Genomic DNA, 15,246 nt, shown 5'->3' with positions numbered 1-15,246 from the left:
TTTAAAATCGATCGAGAAAGACTTAATCTTTTTCGATAAAATTCTCTTTCCGATATTTTATCGGTGAAAAAAAAGAAAAAATTTAGATATTTTTAAAGTAATTTTTGAAATTTAAAATCGATACATTGTTTATTATTTTAAATTCTTTTCTTGCGTAATCATTGATCTAAGTAAATTAAAAATAAAAACGTATATTAACATTTCTAAACTCTCACATATTTAACATATTTTTTCTCTAAAGACAAAGCTACTCAAGTTCCAAGTTGAATTTGAAAATATATTCTAATACACGTAGGTTAAGGAGAGATTCTGGAATAACGAGATAAAGAAGTAATGTCTTTATTTATTACCAGGTAGTCCTGCTGTAGAATTTTATTTACAATATATTGACATTCTTTGATATATACCGTGAGCTCAGTCATATATAACGTCCAACAAATTCCTGCTTTCGTCCCAGTCCGAAAGAGATTTGCACATTATATAAACTTCAAACATCTTTAACTTACTTATACTATGTTCATATATCTCAAACTTGTTATCGCGACACAGCATAAAATTACGCATAAGTATAGATCATCCGACGTATGAAAAGAAGGCAAATATTGATTACGCTATGAATATGTAAATTTGTGCAGTTGGTTTCGCTATTTTCATTGATTCAACAGTAACGTACTGTCGGTCGAAGGAAATCGAGCCTTATGTCAACGGTTGCCTATCTAAAAGAGGAAATTGCTGGTTTTGGTGATACAGTTTTTACGCCATTTTTACAAAGTTGGAAAAATATTTTTAATTTTATGCGTCCTGTTCGCTACACGACATCGGACGCGACAATTTCTCTGTAATCTTCGCATTGCACGCAGTACGCAATTAATGCATTACATTCACACGTCAGAAAGCCTATCAGTTAGTCGGAATAATAATAAATTGTCAAGTGGAAAACGGAGACATAAGTTTACGAGATAAAAATCCTCTCTTTGTCGTTATGAGGTAAGACGTAGAACTTTCGAAACTTGATTTTAAACGAGCGCGACAACACCTCGCATACTCTCGTTCGATGAGCAAAAATTTACGCTAAAAATTACACTTTATCGAAGACGCTGTTCGATGAGGAGTCCTCTTCGTCAAGAAAGATCAATTGTTTCTATTGATCAGGATTTTAATTAGAATCAGAATTAATTTTATTTCTTTTTGGCCTCTTCTTCTACCGTCTCGTTCTGCTTGCGGAAGCAGTCGCCCACCGGGAAGAAGTCCAAACATCTTTGTTGATACATATTCCACACGTAGGTCTCCTGACCCGTGTATTCGGTGTCCGGTTTGTTAATCAAGTGCATGAGGAAGAACCTGTGTCGGGTAAAAAAATCATATAAAAATTGTTAATATAACTGTATTAAAAAATTGGTAAAGTACATCCTTCCGAAGCGCGTCATTCGAAAATCGAAAGAGCAAAGTGTTTGTCGATATTTACATGTAATTTGCTAGATTATGCTCCTGCTGCACATGAGTATCGAACCCGTGCGGCACCGCGTCGAAATATTCCTTTCCTAAACCGCATATGAAGCAGTTGCTCTCCATATTTGTCTTCACACTGTCGAGCTGATCTCGAAGTTCACCAAACGCGTCGATGATCAGACCTGAGGATCAATCATAATATAATGTTGTACTTTCTTGCTCCTTCTGCTGCACGTTTCTTAGAGACTCAGTCAAGTGTACTCACCCTGAATGATAGCCAGTAGAATGACAATTACGAAGAAGAAGAAAGTGATATCGAACATTATACGATATACCTCGTAGTCGTCGCCGTCGGGTTCACCGATCTCATCACCTATACCACCTCCGGCTCTCACGCCTTTGTATAAGTGAAAAATGAAGCACTGACAAAAGAAAAAAAAGTAAAGTTAGAATAATAAAAAATAATGATAAATGATGAATCAAAGTAATGAAATCTAATGATAAATGAAATTTGTGAGATAATTAAAAATTATCTTTGTGTAGCATACCGTTAGCATATGATGACACTTCTTGTCCGATACTTCATCGTCTTCCTCCTGTATGTAAAACTTTCTGAAGAAATTGAAGGCTATCACGGTGTAGATGTATACCACGATTGTCAGCAGCATCACTGTTAAGACCAGCTGCTTGCCGTTGTGTGTCACCGATTGCAAGATCGTTCGTAAAGTTTTGAAACCGACCGCGACGTCTAGCAGGTGAGCGGCGAAGAAGAAATTGTTGTAGTTGCCGAGGATCGAAAACGTGAAGTACCATAAACTATATAAAAATGCCTGCCAATAAAATAGCGCGATTACACATAAATATTTAATTTAAATAATTTACATATAAACGAATCATAATACACATGAATCAGTCTCGTTGAAAATTTGCTTGAAAGAACTTACGTTATCGGTGATGGTGACTCCGGCCTTCCATATTTGATATCTCCAATCGATAGTTACGATGCTGAAAAAAATTACAGTTTTTTTTTACATTATAAACTCTCACGAAAAGATTTGAGATACTATCATGATGTCTACTTACAAATGTATTAAGCCAGATCCTTCTTCTTCCTGCTGGCTGAAAGAAGTCTTTTCCATTCCGAGTAAATTACTGATGTAATCGAAATCGTACGTCTCGCTGTATTTCTGTCGGACCTTCTTTTTGACAAACTTGTCCCAATAGTTTACGGGGAAGGTTTTCGCTGATATCACCATTTTATCCCAATGCGCTTTAATGTCATCCTCTTCCGGCGTTTCGGCTATGTACAATCCATCGAATTCTACCCGTCGTGCAATTTCCTTCTCTCGTTTGAAGATGGCTAATGGTACCTGAGTAAATATAAATATTTCATAATATTTTAATCACAATTATACATTCGTTGAATTTACCAAAATGTTTCGTTAATAGAAAACATTACCGGAAAAAATCTACGAGATAATTTACAGTAAATAAATGTATAATTATTGTTATATCGTTCGCGTTTCAAGTACCTTTAGGTGATAATACGCGACCAGCATAGCAAGTGAAACGATAGAATGAAGAGCAGCCAGTAGCCTCATAACGTGAGCCATGTAATAATAATCCTCGGCCACCTCTACAAATTCCTGAACCTCGTCGTCTTCTTCTTCCGAACCATTTTCACCGCTACCGCTTCCTATTTCCATACCGCTACCCGCCATACCCGATGTTCCCTCTCCTGATATTTCCGTTAACAAATCCGCTATTCGTCCACTACCTTCGTCGTCCGAATCGTCAGCCAAAGATGTAACCTGAATTTAACGCCAATATTTAACGCAGGGAAAAAATTACAGTTTTTCAATTACATTGAAGAGAATTTATAAAATTTAAAATTTTTATATTTTGTATTTGTATTTGTTCCGCATCTTATGTGTGCGTAAGAATAATTATTGCAAAACTGCTTATAGAGTTTTTTGCAAACCTTATAGAATAGCAGCATAAAGTTGATACAAAAGGCGAGAACTAGCGCGACGTATTTTAGATTGTAGAAATTTCTGGCCAAGAAAGATACCACGCGATGGCTGTACTGTGACAGATCGATGCTCGATCCTGAGGAAGGTTCGGCTGAAGTTTCTTGCTTTGCTTCGGCTTCAACTGCCGCCATAGCTGCTTGTTGAGCCGCCGCTGCTTCTGCCGCCGCGGCAGCTTGCGCCCTAGCTTGTTCCCCACTAAATAAATGATACAACGAATCATTTTATTGTTTAATTAAAAAAAGTAATTTCACAAACAATTTATTAAGTGAATTCATTATTATTTAAATTCAAGTAGCAATATGCTATAAAATATTCAATATTTTATTTTTTATTAAAAAAAAATATTTAAATTTAATATTGTTTTAATAGAAAAGTTTACATTTTTTAATGCAATTTATGTAAATTAGTTACGATCTTTTTAAGCCGAAATATCGTGATTTAAAGATATATTGACATCTAGTTGCTTTTATAATGATCGTTTTGGGGCGAAATCAGTTTCATTTAAAATCAATTGACGATATCTCACGATCTAGTTATCTGGTAAATAATTCATGAGAAGCGCTAAGATTTCAGCTTTCCAACGAAACCAAGTTCAACTCTCTACGATTTTTCTGTACAAAAATATTGACGATTATATCGATGCGTGCGTGATCTCAATCTATGGACGGGTCGATGCCCCGCCCCCCACCACCCGTCGCCCTGCGTCACGTGACAAGCGCTTACTATCGGTCAGCTGATCAGCTGATTATAGTAGGGTAGTACCGTATACACGTGATTCAAACACACGCGTCGCGTTTATTCATATTGATGCGCGCCCGCTGAATCTTCGAAATGCTATAACTCCGTAAAAAATAATCGCAGCGACATGCAACAAACGCGGATCTTCTTCGTTTCGCTCTCTGCAGATGCTTATGCTTAATACATATGTTGTTATCATGTAAACTTGGGTGTAGTAACATAAAAAAAATAAAACTGTAATTATAAAATAATTATAGTTTTTAAAATTAGTTTTTAGAATTATAAAATAATGACTGTATTAAAATAAAGAAATATTAGAAACATGAAAAATTATTACGATTAAAGATTAATTTTACAAATTATTTATCTCTCTTTCATTAATAATATAAAATTTATTATATTCTCTACTAACCCTAATAAATCAGCTAAAGTAACGGGCTGTTCTCCCTCTCCTCCTTCAGCTCTCGCTCCCTCCTCGCCAGTACCTTCGTCAGGTGTACTTTCACCCGTTTCTTCGATACTAGATTGCGGTGTAGAAGTAGACGATTCATGCGGCGCTATCTTTATCTGCCCTCCTTCCTCTTTCGTTATATCCATTCCAAAGGCTTGTACCTATGTGTGCAATATTTTTAATTAATATTTCTTAGGGTGCCGTGTTAATACAATTAATCGAAAAATTTTACTTGTAAATTCGATTCATCCGGCGTCGGTGGCAAAGCAGGTAAATGTCTCGACGGTTTTTCTTCTTCCTCCTTGACTACAACCGGTTCCTCCACGTGTGGTCCCCTCATTAGCGTCAACAGAAGCTTCATGAAATATTTGATCACGCAGCCGACGCCGAAGCCGGAATAATAAAAGGCGTAAAAAATCATTTTGAAGAAACCAATAAAGAGTTCGGGTATCGTCATTTGCTGCATCTCGGCGATCTTGTTCTTGATGTTGGTCGGCGAAAACATATAGAAGAAGAAGTAAACGCCATCCTTGACCGCTTGTATACCTCGCCTGATTGGATCCTTATTTCTCTCTTCGTCGTCATCGGTCATGTACGTGTACGAAGATTCCCTCGCCTTGCCGATTCCGCCGCTCTCCTCGACGGTCATCAACGCGCTCGCGTGTTGCATCTCAAAAATAGCGTCCTCGCAAAAGTTGATGAAGGTTTCGAGTTTCTCTTTTTCGCCCGCCTCGACCACCGTGTTGTAGAAGTAGGCTCTCTTCGACTCCTTGATCTGCGGCTTCTCCCACTGTTCAATGTTTGACTCTTTGATCTCGAAGTACACGCGCTCGATCTTCTTGTTGCCACCGAGAATCTCGATCCTACCCAAGAACGGCTCAAAGTAATTCAGGACAGAGCCAGCTGTCTCAAGGAACTTGGCTAATCTTGGTTCGTTCGGCATGTGCTCGGATAGATTGGTGAGCAGTACAGCTAGATTGAAACCGATCTCTTTCGCCGGCTCGTGGAAGCGATCCATGAAGGCGACGTAATCGATCTTGCCGTCGTGATTCGTCTCGCAGCAGGCCAGAAGAAATTCGATTTCCTCGCTGAAAACATTGAAAGAATTGGAATTTGGATTTTTAAAATTTTAATCTTCAGATGCAGAGATTCATTAAATTCAAAGAGAATAAATAATGGCAATGTTTTGTAAACGTACTTGGTGTAACTCTTCTGCAGTTCCATTTTCTCCTTGAAATCCTTCGGATACACCCAACCATCATTGTTAAGATCGACTTCCAGGAAACTAGGCGATGATACAAGATCTTTCAATTTCAAGAACATGTCAAAGTACTTCAAAATCAGTTCCACGTTACTGGCCGACTCGACCAAAGTGTCCACCATCTGTTTTCCAATCGTGCCGTTCACGACGTTACCTTTAAATTACATGAGTATATTAATTACATTTATATATTAATTAATTACTTTTTGTTTCTTTGAATAAAATTGAATAGGCGTTGTACCTTCAAGCATGGAAAGCATCATAGTAATCATGTCCTTTTGCAAGTTAAGCAATTCCTTTAGAAGGTCCACCTGACTGGAGTGCTTCGACAGTTTGTCTTGCATATGTGAGAATAAGAAAAGGAAACCTCCGACTGCGTCCCACAATCTAGAATGCGCTAGAGCTTGTTGATTTTGCGCGCAAGGGCCTTGAATCACTTCAGTGAGGGTGTTGAAAACTTGACTAGCAACGCCAATGGCCTTGAAAAAGTTTGCTTTGCCAGCAGGGTCGATGAGCTCCTTGCTCGAGTAATGCCAGTAAAAGTCCATGATCGACTCCTGCAGTCGCAGTAGATAATCGACGGTGCAAATGACCACGTTCACCGTCGTCGTATTGCCAGCCTGTGTTCTGAGGTAGTTCTGCCAATCTGTTGAGAATAGAATGAACGTCACTAGATCGAATCTTTCAATAACGATAAGCGTAGTACTCACCAAGATTGTGACCCTCGCAGGTGAGTTGAATAAATCGGAATAGGGCGCAAGTGAATTCGGCGTCATGCATATTCTTCTCGCCTGCCGCACCCTCGGAACCGACACCGAGACCCTCGGCCTTCGTATTTCTCTCGAAAGCATCCAGATCCAGCACGCTGCAGGAATTCATTAGACCCGCGATGGACGTGAAGAAACCGACGTCCTTCTTTTCCTTTAGATGATTCAACATCCCTCGTTGAATCTCGATGTTGCCGCCGCGCAGGATCGAAATTCCAAGTTCCAAAGTCTTCATCACCATCTCGCTGGGGATGCCCTTGCACGCCGATATGTGCAGGAGGACCATCTCCGCGACACCTCGATTTGCCAGACGAGCTTGGTGAAACAAGAGTTTCTGCTTTTCCATTTCTTGCTCCTACAGTTACAGAACGCAATGAAAATGTAATAGAAAAATAAAATCACACGCGCAGATATAAAGATAAAAATATGTAACATTCAAATCAAGTATATAGTAATTTATATAATATTGTAATTTATCAAGTTAAAAATTTTATGTACAATAGTTATTTTCATCTACATTGTTTACGAGACTTAAACGACATTATAACAAAAAAAAAAACATTTATAAATGCAATATCTTACCATTAGTTTATGCATTGGCCTCTTGAGAATTACGTTAAAAGAAAAAAATGCAGTTTAATTATTTTGTTAGTAAAGGATTGACATTGAGGAAAATAATCTCGATAGCCTGTGATTTGGTTGCTCATGAATGCTACTATACACATCGCCTTAATTTCGATGAATAAAACAACAATGTACATACATTGTACATACAATTCAACGAATTCGGGAGTCGCATTACGGAAAACAAACATGATTGATACTTTAGACTGCGAGCATACATTAAGCGGATGGATTCTCGCACTAACTACTTGTTCTTACCGTAAATAGTTTGCGTCTCCGCTTTTAGTGAGTTTAAAAAAAAATAGGGAATTTGTTAATGCGGTAGATAGACTTTGTGGGGATTTAAAAAGATTCAATTCTCTCACTTGAAACATCATCTAATTGAATTGACAAGGACTCATCAGTTGGAGACGCTTACATGGATCGAAGCTCCTCCTTCCTCCTCGCCACCTTCTTCTTCACCCTCTTCCTCTTCCTCCCCGCAGGATTTGGAAATAATTTGAGCGTAACTCATGTAAAGTGGATCCTCTTGCAGAGCACCTGATCGTTCAGTCATAGCGCCGCGGCAGAACGTTGTCACCAACTGCGTCAACGGATCGGGCTTGCCCTCGTCCTCGGCCTTGTCCATCTTCTTCAATTCGGCATCTTCAAACGATTGCTGAAAGCAAAAATGCAACATTATTTTTAATTTCATGTTAAATTATATTTTCTAAACACACAAAGTAACGTAGGAAGCTGTAATTACCGTAAGATCCTCGATCATAACTTCCTGACCCACGTTTTCATCTTGTAGCCACAGCTCATAATACGTTCGTGCAAAAATGTTTATCGCTCGGTGTCTAAAAGAATAGATTTATACCGTTATTACTTCAAACAAGATTGCATCAGAGATACAGTAGAGATTAATTTGCGTTAATCGTACCTTCTCAATTTGTACAGAGGCTCACTACGCAAACATGCAATCGCTGCTCTTTTTCTAGCAGCGCACAGCACGCGTTTCCATCCATCTCGCGATGGCGGCGGCTTTGTCGCCTGTTAGCGTGTACGCAAACAGCAAGCGCACTCATTAAATCATTAACAGTCATTTTCGTTAGTCGTTGCAGTTAATGTTATATAATGTCAAATACTCAAAATCGATCGATTCATTATCGCCTATTTCTCTTTTCGACTAACAAACAGCAAAATAACTAATAAATTCTATGCAAATCAATAGTGCTCACAAAACACATCGGCGACACTCAATGTAACTTAAAATAAGAATGATTCAAGTGATATTAAATAAATTAATAATATGATGTGAGAACTGAACGGTTAGCGATCAAATAAAGCGAAAACGTAACTAAATAGCAAGAAGGATACCTGGGCAAGGAATGTAGGTGAGGTTGGCGGAAGCAAGCGATTACCGCTCGTTTACGCTGGATCGACACCACTGAACGATATTGACTCTTGCTCTGCTGTTGTGGATGATCTATCTACTCGAGAACAAAGATACGAAATGAATATGATGAGAACATTTTGACGCAACTTAAAAAAACAGAAAAATGATAATAATATGATGAAATGATTTTCAGAAGACAAAGAATGGCCTTTTCAATTCCGACAATCATGAAAACGTTTACATCAATAGCAAATTAGGAAAAAAATCACGAAACTACGAAGGTTTTTCTCTCAATTTGAATATCCACAACATTTTGAAAATTACAACTTAACAACGTTAAGCAATTTTATGACTAACCATGTGTAAACCGTACAAAACTTTGGCCATGTCAGTGATTCTGGCAACGACGTCTTCCAGCTGTTGAGCCTTCACAGGCTCCATTGCATCTTTTTTCTGGCCCAATTGAGAATATAAGTAATGCTGCCAGGACATTTCGTCGGCAGGGTCAATTTTATCCGGCAGGGTCAGTTGAGTCTTAGCAAATTCCGCGATATCCGACTCCGGCATCTTCTTCAGAAACCTGTCTTTGCAATGCTGCACCAGCTCCTGTTCCCGACCGGCGAAGAGATTCAAGCCGACGGGTAGCAATCGCTTCAGACAAGCTACCATTAAAGACGCCTGTACTTCTTTGTCCTTGTCCCTCTTTTTGTCGCGATTCTTTTTCTTTTTCTAAATACCGAAAAGTTTAATCATTTTTTTTACTTTTGAAATAAACGCATGTTAATTAGCAAAATTAAAACAAGTGACTAGCCTGTACGAACCTTGCCTCCTCCGGAAGGCGCGGTGCCGTCGGATACTGCGGCAGGTCTTCTTGTTGCAGTAGGCATGATAAGCACCATGTTATCGATCTCATTCGCGGATATAAAGTTCTGCTCTTCACGCAAAAAGTACTGTGACTTAGACCAGATGTTAAATATAGCTGCCACGTGATTGTACAAGTCCTCGGCTTCGGGAATATTATTCCTCAGCCAATGATTCCTTTGAAGATCGACGTATTTTATCAACAAGGGGTAAAATGAGTAGATATCGCGTACGAGTAGCTGCCAGTCTTCTTGAATCTGCGCCTCGACCTGCGAGGTATCCTCGGTCGAAGACTTGATGAAACCTCGAAGAGATTCCTCTTTGTGGAACATGGTGTCCGTCCGCTTCCTGACGCGTTCGGCGAGAGGTAAAAACGGATCCTTTAACAACTCTTCGGACGAGTTGATAATGATTTGCTGCGTATAGGCGGCGATGCGCGTCATCCACGGTGCATTCTCATTGCCGATGTTCTTCTTGATCAGCTTCAGCACGTTCTTCAGCAGCTGATTCATGTGGTCGCTGGTTACCATGCTGACGTAGGTACCCTCGGTCGGATTCACGTTGTCAGGTCCTTGTGCCCACCAGAATGGCAAGTAAGAGCAGAGCAAAGGTAGAATTACGTCGACGACATGAGGAGCGTCGTTGTAGGTTTTCTCGGATTCGACAAACTGATCGACCTCATTGAGAATAGTCTCTAAGGTCGGCATACTCGATTCCATCCTCGTCATGATGTCCTGAGCTTCCAAAGAATGATCCGCGATTCGATTTAGAAGGGAGAATTGATTGTGTTTATTTAAATGGGGCTCTAAGAAAGCTACGGGGAAGCAGCTCGAAAAGGCACCCAGGCAAGAGCCTAGATTGGGTTTGTGTCGCTCGATCTCAGTCTTCAGATACTTTCTGTCATGCGTTAGACTGGCGTCTACTCCAAGAGTGTACAGAGAAGCCAACATTTTGTACGACGCCACTTGAATTTCGTCAACTATAAACCGAAGATAAAAATATAAATGAACCAACGCACAGATTGCGCTATTAATTAATTAAATTAAAATAATTAATTATTTATTTTAATTTTGTCAATTTTAATACTTACGTAACAAGTCGCTGCCGTATTCGCACGCGGCGAGATGATCGAACATCGCAGTGAGTATAGGCAGAACTACACTGTTGATGTACGATAATGACGTTGAGGTTTTCAAATGGGTGCCTCTAAGATGACTGTACTTCCCTTCCTGGAGGTTCAGAATTGTGTGACCTAGATCATCCGCGGTGTTATTGAAGAAAGTCAACATGGACGTTCGAATAAATTCCGGACAATTTTTCACAAGACTCTTAGCGTCTATGCCCTTCACCAGCACTTGCAAGCAACGAACCGTTATTCTCACATCCGCGCCGAAGGCGGCGAGTCTCGATCTCAACAAATTTGCCAATTTGCAGAAAAGAGCAGCCACCATTTCCTTCTCCTTCAACGACGCTGCGCCAACGTTGTTCGTGGCGGTGGCCACGGCGATGAAGTAGTTTCTATGAGTGCTAAAGTATTTCTCCATCAACGGGAGGACTACTTTGCTGAAAAACTTGATATCTCTTGTCGAGGTCTTGAAACTATTTCTTCGGCTGAACGTGTCGGAGGGTTTCAACAGCTTCATGTTGATCGTCGCCTTGTCTAGATAAGCTATCAGTTTCTCTAATAATGAGTAAGCGAATCGCAATTCTACCGCGGCAACTGCGCCAGCCACTTCGGTCTCCGTACCGCCGCGATTAGGTTTGTGAAACTTGTAACCTTGATACTGCAAGTACTTGAGAAACTCCTGTGATCGCTCACGATCCTTTCGTTTCTCCTTATCGGTCAGCAGATCGTATGGTACTAGCTGAGGATGAATGCCGCCTCCTATAATTTTCATTACAAAAAATTTATTTAATACTTATAAATTAAATTTTAATACGGCGAGAGAAAGATGAAGTATGGAAATTATTAAATAATAGTTTATGCTGACCGCAAGTATTGAGTTCTTCCTTCTTCTTCTTTGCCCAAATGTCATGAGCATTATCCGCTAAACGTTCGGCCATATTCTGCATTTCTCTGCTCAGCGTTAGATTGGTCATGTCCACCGGATGAGGATTGTAATTAAACGGATTTGCCGAATCGCCCTAATATATATTTAAAAATATATGTGCGTCTTTTATTTATTGAGATAATAAATTTTGTCAATATTTTCTTACTTGACTTTTGGAAGATCTTCTCATGGAACTGCGATTGGTCGATGGCACGTCGACTTCCGCGTGCTCCACGCTCCAACCAATCGCCAGTAGAGCTTTCAAGCTCTCTCTGACAGGTTCCTTATATCTCTCTCGTTCGTAATCACTCAACATGTTGTACGGTTTCAATCTCGGATGGGTTTTATTCACGTCCGACCATTGGTCGCCATAGGTCCAACCGTTCTCCAACTTACGGCTAGCCCAAGCGTCGTGATAATGCTCGGAGAACTTTTGCACAATTTGATTAAGATCATTATTGAGCACCACGCTAAAAGAAAATTGGAAAAAAAGTATTAAAATACATATAATTGCGACAGATGTTTTATACATCTTACAAGTATAAAATTAAAATTTTGTTATTTATAATTGATGGAATTTTTTAATAAAAAAAATTAATAATTTACCTTGAAGTATTGATTGGCTGCGGATTGTAAGGACCATCGGGTGATTGAGTCGAGGCCGATTTGCTGCCATACCACTCGTCGTCGTAATTTTTCGATAGTGAATAATCTGGCGGCAGGGCGCAACCGATGGCCGTCAGGCAAGGCAACGCCTTCCCGAATAATTCTGGATCGTAGTCCATCTTGGACAGGGAGTCGAATATGTTGCTGAAGAGGACCATCGTGAGACGTTTCTCTTCGTCGCTTGATGCGCCGTAAGAGCCTTGTCCGGTGGATCCGGTGGAGCCGTAATATTTCGCGCAACGGTCGTAATGCAACGTTAGCAACTGATAATATAAAAAATAAATGATGCTATAGTAAAATTAAAGATGGGTTTTGCTTAATAAAATTTTGTTGCAATTATTAATTTTCAATGCTTATGTATATTAACTCTTCTCAGATCAACCGGAGTAGTTTAAGACTCTAAACTATTTTCCCATTTTGCCTCAAATTCGGACATATAAAAAAAAACTCTTTGGGTCGTACAATTGTACAATTGTATTCCTATAAATGTGAAAAGAATATACCAGAATCTTTTCAGATTTTTTTAAAGCCTAAAACTCTTTGAAAAATATAACCATTTACCAGTGACGTAGATGGTTTGACTAAGCAGTGAAAAGTAGGTTGATCTGAAGAGTTAAATAAAAAACTAAGCTGATGAAATAATAATTGACGTACTCTGAGCGCCACAGTAGTGTACTCTGATAATTTGGACACGTCGACGGTCAGCTTTCGTAACAACTTGAGCAACATGCTTGGCTGCATTTGACTGTAAAGAGAAATTTGATTTGAGATACAAATATATGAAGATTGTGTCAAATAATGTGGAAATTTTTAATTTCAGTTATTTAAATATAATAATAACGTTCAAGCTTACGAGTGAATAAACATTCTTTTTTTAAAAAATTGTCAAAAAGATTCTCACAGTTAATTTTGGTAGTTTGATAAATTCTTCGCTTACCTAGTCAATGCAACGAGGAAGTCCGAGACTGCTTCACGTTGGCCCTTTGTCAGCATTCGATTCTTACTGAGCCGGTAGACCGTGTGCAACGTTGCGTCGAGTAAACTCGCATAATTATCCGCTTCGTTGTAAAATTTGGAATGCTTGATTAACAACGGCAGAATGCTGTTCCCTATGTAACGATTCATAGCGAGCGCCATGTCGGATTCGTAGCCGTCATTCTGCGAGAAATTAAATCAGGCAATGAATTTTTAACTTATCCCAATTTGCGATTTTTAAAAAATCATTGTCTTTGTCAAATTACAAAAAAGACATGCTTGTAAATAATAAAATTTGAAAGATATTGCGCGAAGTATATAGAACACAAGGTAATCCGTACTCTATCGAGCATGGTGGCGGCGCGAAGATCCGGCAGGAAAGCTTCCTCCAATATCTTGTAAAACAACTCTTGCGTTTCGATGCCGTAAACGCGTTCGAGAAACAGCACAATGCTTTGCTTGTGCCCTGGTATCAAACCGGACGGTGTGTCGCTTTTCGGTCGTTCTTCTCCGGCGGCAGGATTGAGCAGCGTAAATCGCAAAGATAGCACACCGTGAAGATCGTCCAAGGGTACTAACGATCTCAAGATCGCCCTGGCTCGGAGAGACTCGTTTTTCCCTGAAATAATTGTGCGGCTTCAAAGACGTGTTGCTTCTGATATCGGTGTTCTATTAAAGCAAAATTTCGTTACATATATTACCAACGGATTTTGTGGAGATCTCTGTTGGTCATTAAGAAAGAAACAAACGATTGTTATTAGATAATTCGTTGCCGTTCGAATGTAGTGAATTTTTGGGTGATTTTGTGTCGAGAGAAGTGCAATGGTGGTGCAACAAATTGCTTACGTTCCTTTATTTTCTTGTAAAATATTTTAAAGTGTGTCTGATTAGTTGATCAGCTATTAATTATCCAGATTTGACGAAAAATATTTATTGCCAAAAATCATTTAATGTTAATTATATATTTAGACTTTTATCACAGTGATTAATTTTTACATTGATTAATAATTTAATAAATGTAAAAATTATATACTATATTGATATCTATTATTATTGTTATGAATTGTTTATTAATGACGATGAATTTCTTTGTTTTGACTGTTTTCTTACCTTGCTCTATGACGGACGAATCTGGAGCACAGCGGCCTAATAGATCGACGAGGGTGCAATAGAAATTTAATATCGCCGCACCCGTATCGATGTAATCCTCGTCATCGTCCGATTCCGGGAGTGGATGCTCGAATTGCATCACCATAGCCGTGCCCTCGGCCTCGTCGTGCACCTGTGCGAGATACTAAGTTGATACTGTATTAATAGAAGTTCGGGTACATGCTTGCGGATGTTTTATTTCAACATTATCGCACAGTCATATTTTATGCGACACATTTAGCGAATTCGATTTGTTTTCGAAACTTTTATTACGAGAAATTAAAGTCAGATTAATTTTAAGGAGATTTCGGTAGCATATCAAACTGCAATAAATAATCAAATCACACGAATTCTAAGAATTGGGACAAAGAAAGAGTTAAATAAAAAATGAAAAAGTAAAATTAGTTCAAAGAATTAAGAAATTGAAGTAAAAAAACTCTGGAAAATTATTTAACGAGGATATGTATATATAGACATCTGTTTGCTGTTTTTGGGGGGTGCACAAGGTTGATGTCACACACATAGTCTTTTTTTTGGACAACCAAAAACAAGAATAATTTCTTACTTACGAAATAAATTCGCTCATAGTTCGCTTATAGTCTTTAGTTTTAATTAAAAAGAATGAGATATCTTACTTTTCGCCTGTCGGCAATGCGTTCAGACATCTTGTTAGCTTCTATAATGGCTCTTAATAAACCTTCACCTTCGCCTCGAAGAGCCGGGCCCAAGCATTCCGGTCTTCTGATTAGCAGACGAATTACCAAGTTGGCATTTTCCTCCACGCTTTCACCTGTGATTGAAATCGCAGTGTTTAATGCTATATTTTTACAATGAAAAATTAAA

General features: G+C 38.9%; 1 protein-coding gene and 1 long non-coding RNA gene across 19 annotated transcripts in view; one reads left to right on the top strand and one right to left on the bottom strand.

The window, feature by feature from the left end:
• The window catches only part of LOC120357733, a 44,032-nt gene that overhangs the window by 15,921 nt on the left and 12,865 nt on the right, over nt 1-15,246 (top strand). The gene's annotated exons all lie outside the window — the stretch shown is intronic.
• Nucleotides 324-15,246, bottom strand: part of LOC105195231 (ryanodine receptor) — a 42,338-nt gene continuing 27,415 nt past the window's right edge. For 5 of the 18 annotated variants that reach the window (XM_039449137.1, XM_039449134.1, XM_039449133.1 and 2 more), the window contains 27 exons: nt 15,039-15,193; nt 14,365-14,536; nt 13,596-13,873; nt 13,217-13,437; nt 12,934-13,024; nt 12,220-12,542; nt 11,780-12,083; nt 11,554-11,707; nt 10,653-11,447; nt 9,523-10,541; nt 9,059-9,430; nt 8,683-8,795; nt 8,069-8,162; nt 7,742-7,981; nt 6,643-7,054; nt 6,174-6,578; nt 5,870-6,086; nt 4,904-5,759; nt 4,633-4,832; nt 3,431-3,677; nt 2,982-3,260; nt 2,533-2,819; nt 2,394-2,454; nt 1,998-2,279; nt 1,715-1,871; nt 1,466-1,631; nt 324-1,341 (listed from right to left, as the gene is read on the bottom strand). In XM_039449137.1, coding sequence (XP_039305071.1) covers nt 1,179-1,341; nt 1,466-1,631; nt 1,715-1,871; nt 1,998-2,279; nt 2,394-2,454; nt 2,533-2,819; nt 2,982-3,260; nt 3,431-3,677; nt 4,633-4,832; nt 4,904-5,759; nt 5,870-6,086; nt 6,174-6,578; nt 6,643-7,054; nt 7,742-7,981; nt 8,069-8,162; nt 8,683-8,795; nt 9,059-9,430; nt 9,523-10,541; nt 10,653-11,447; nt 11,554-11,707; nt 11,780-12,083; nt 12,220-12,542; nt 12,934-13,024; nt 13,217-13,437; nt 13,596-13,873; nt 14,365-14,536; nt 15,039-15,193 — 8,063 coding nt within the window. In that variant the 3' untranslated portion in view covers nt 324-1,178. Of the gene's footprint in view, nt 1,342-1,465; nt 1,632-1,714; nt 1,872-1,997; nt 2,280-2,393; nt 2,455-2,532; nt 2,820-2,981; nt 3,261-3,430; nt 3,678-4,632; nt 4,833-4,903; nt 5,760-5,869; nt 6,087-6,173; nt 6,579-6,642; nt 7,055-7,281; nt 7,303-7,581; nt 7,603-7,741; nt 7,982-8,068; nt 8,163-8,682; nt 8,796-9,058; nt 9,431-9,522; nt 10,542-10,652; nt 11,448-11,553; nt 11,708-11,779; nt 12,084-12,219; nt 12,543-12,933; nt 13,025-13,216; nt 13,438-13,595; nt 13,874-13,955; nt 13,977-14,364; nt 14,549-15,038; nt 15,194-15,246 lie in introns of all 18 variants that reach the window. The other 13 variants (XM_039449131.1, XM_039449128.1, XM_039449121.1 and 10 more) reach the window with 7 other exon arrangements.

The sequence above is a fragment of the Solenopsis invicta genome, chromosome 5, assembly GCF_016802725.1.
Source record: "Solenopsis invicta isolate M01_SB chromosome 5, UNIL_Sinv_3.0, whole genome shotgun sequence".
Classification (NCBI taxonomy): Eukaryota; Metazoa; Arthropoda; class Insecta; order Hymenoptera; family Formicidae; genus Solenopsis; species Solenopsis invicta.
This window is presented reverse-complemented; position numbering and strand designations above follow the sequence as displayed.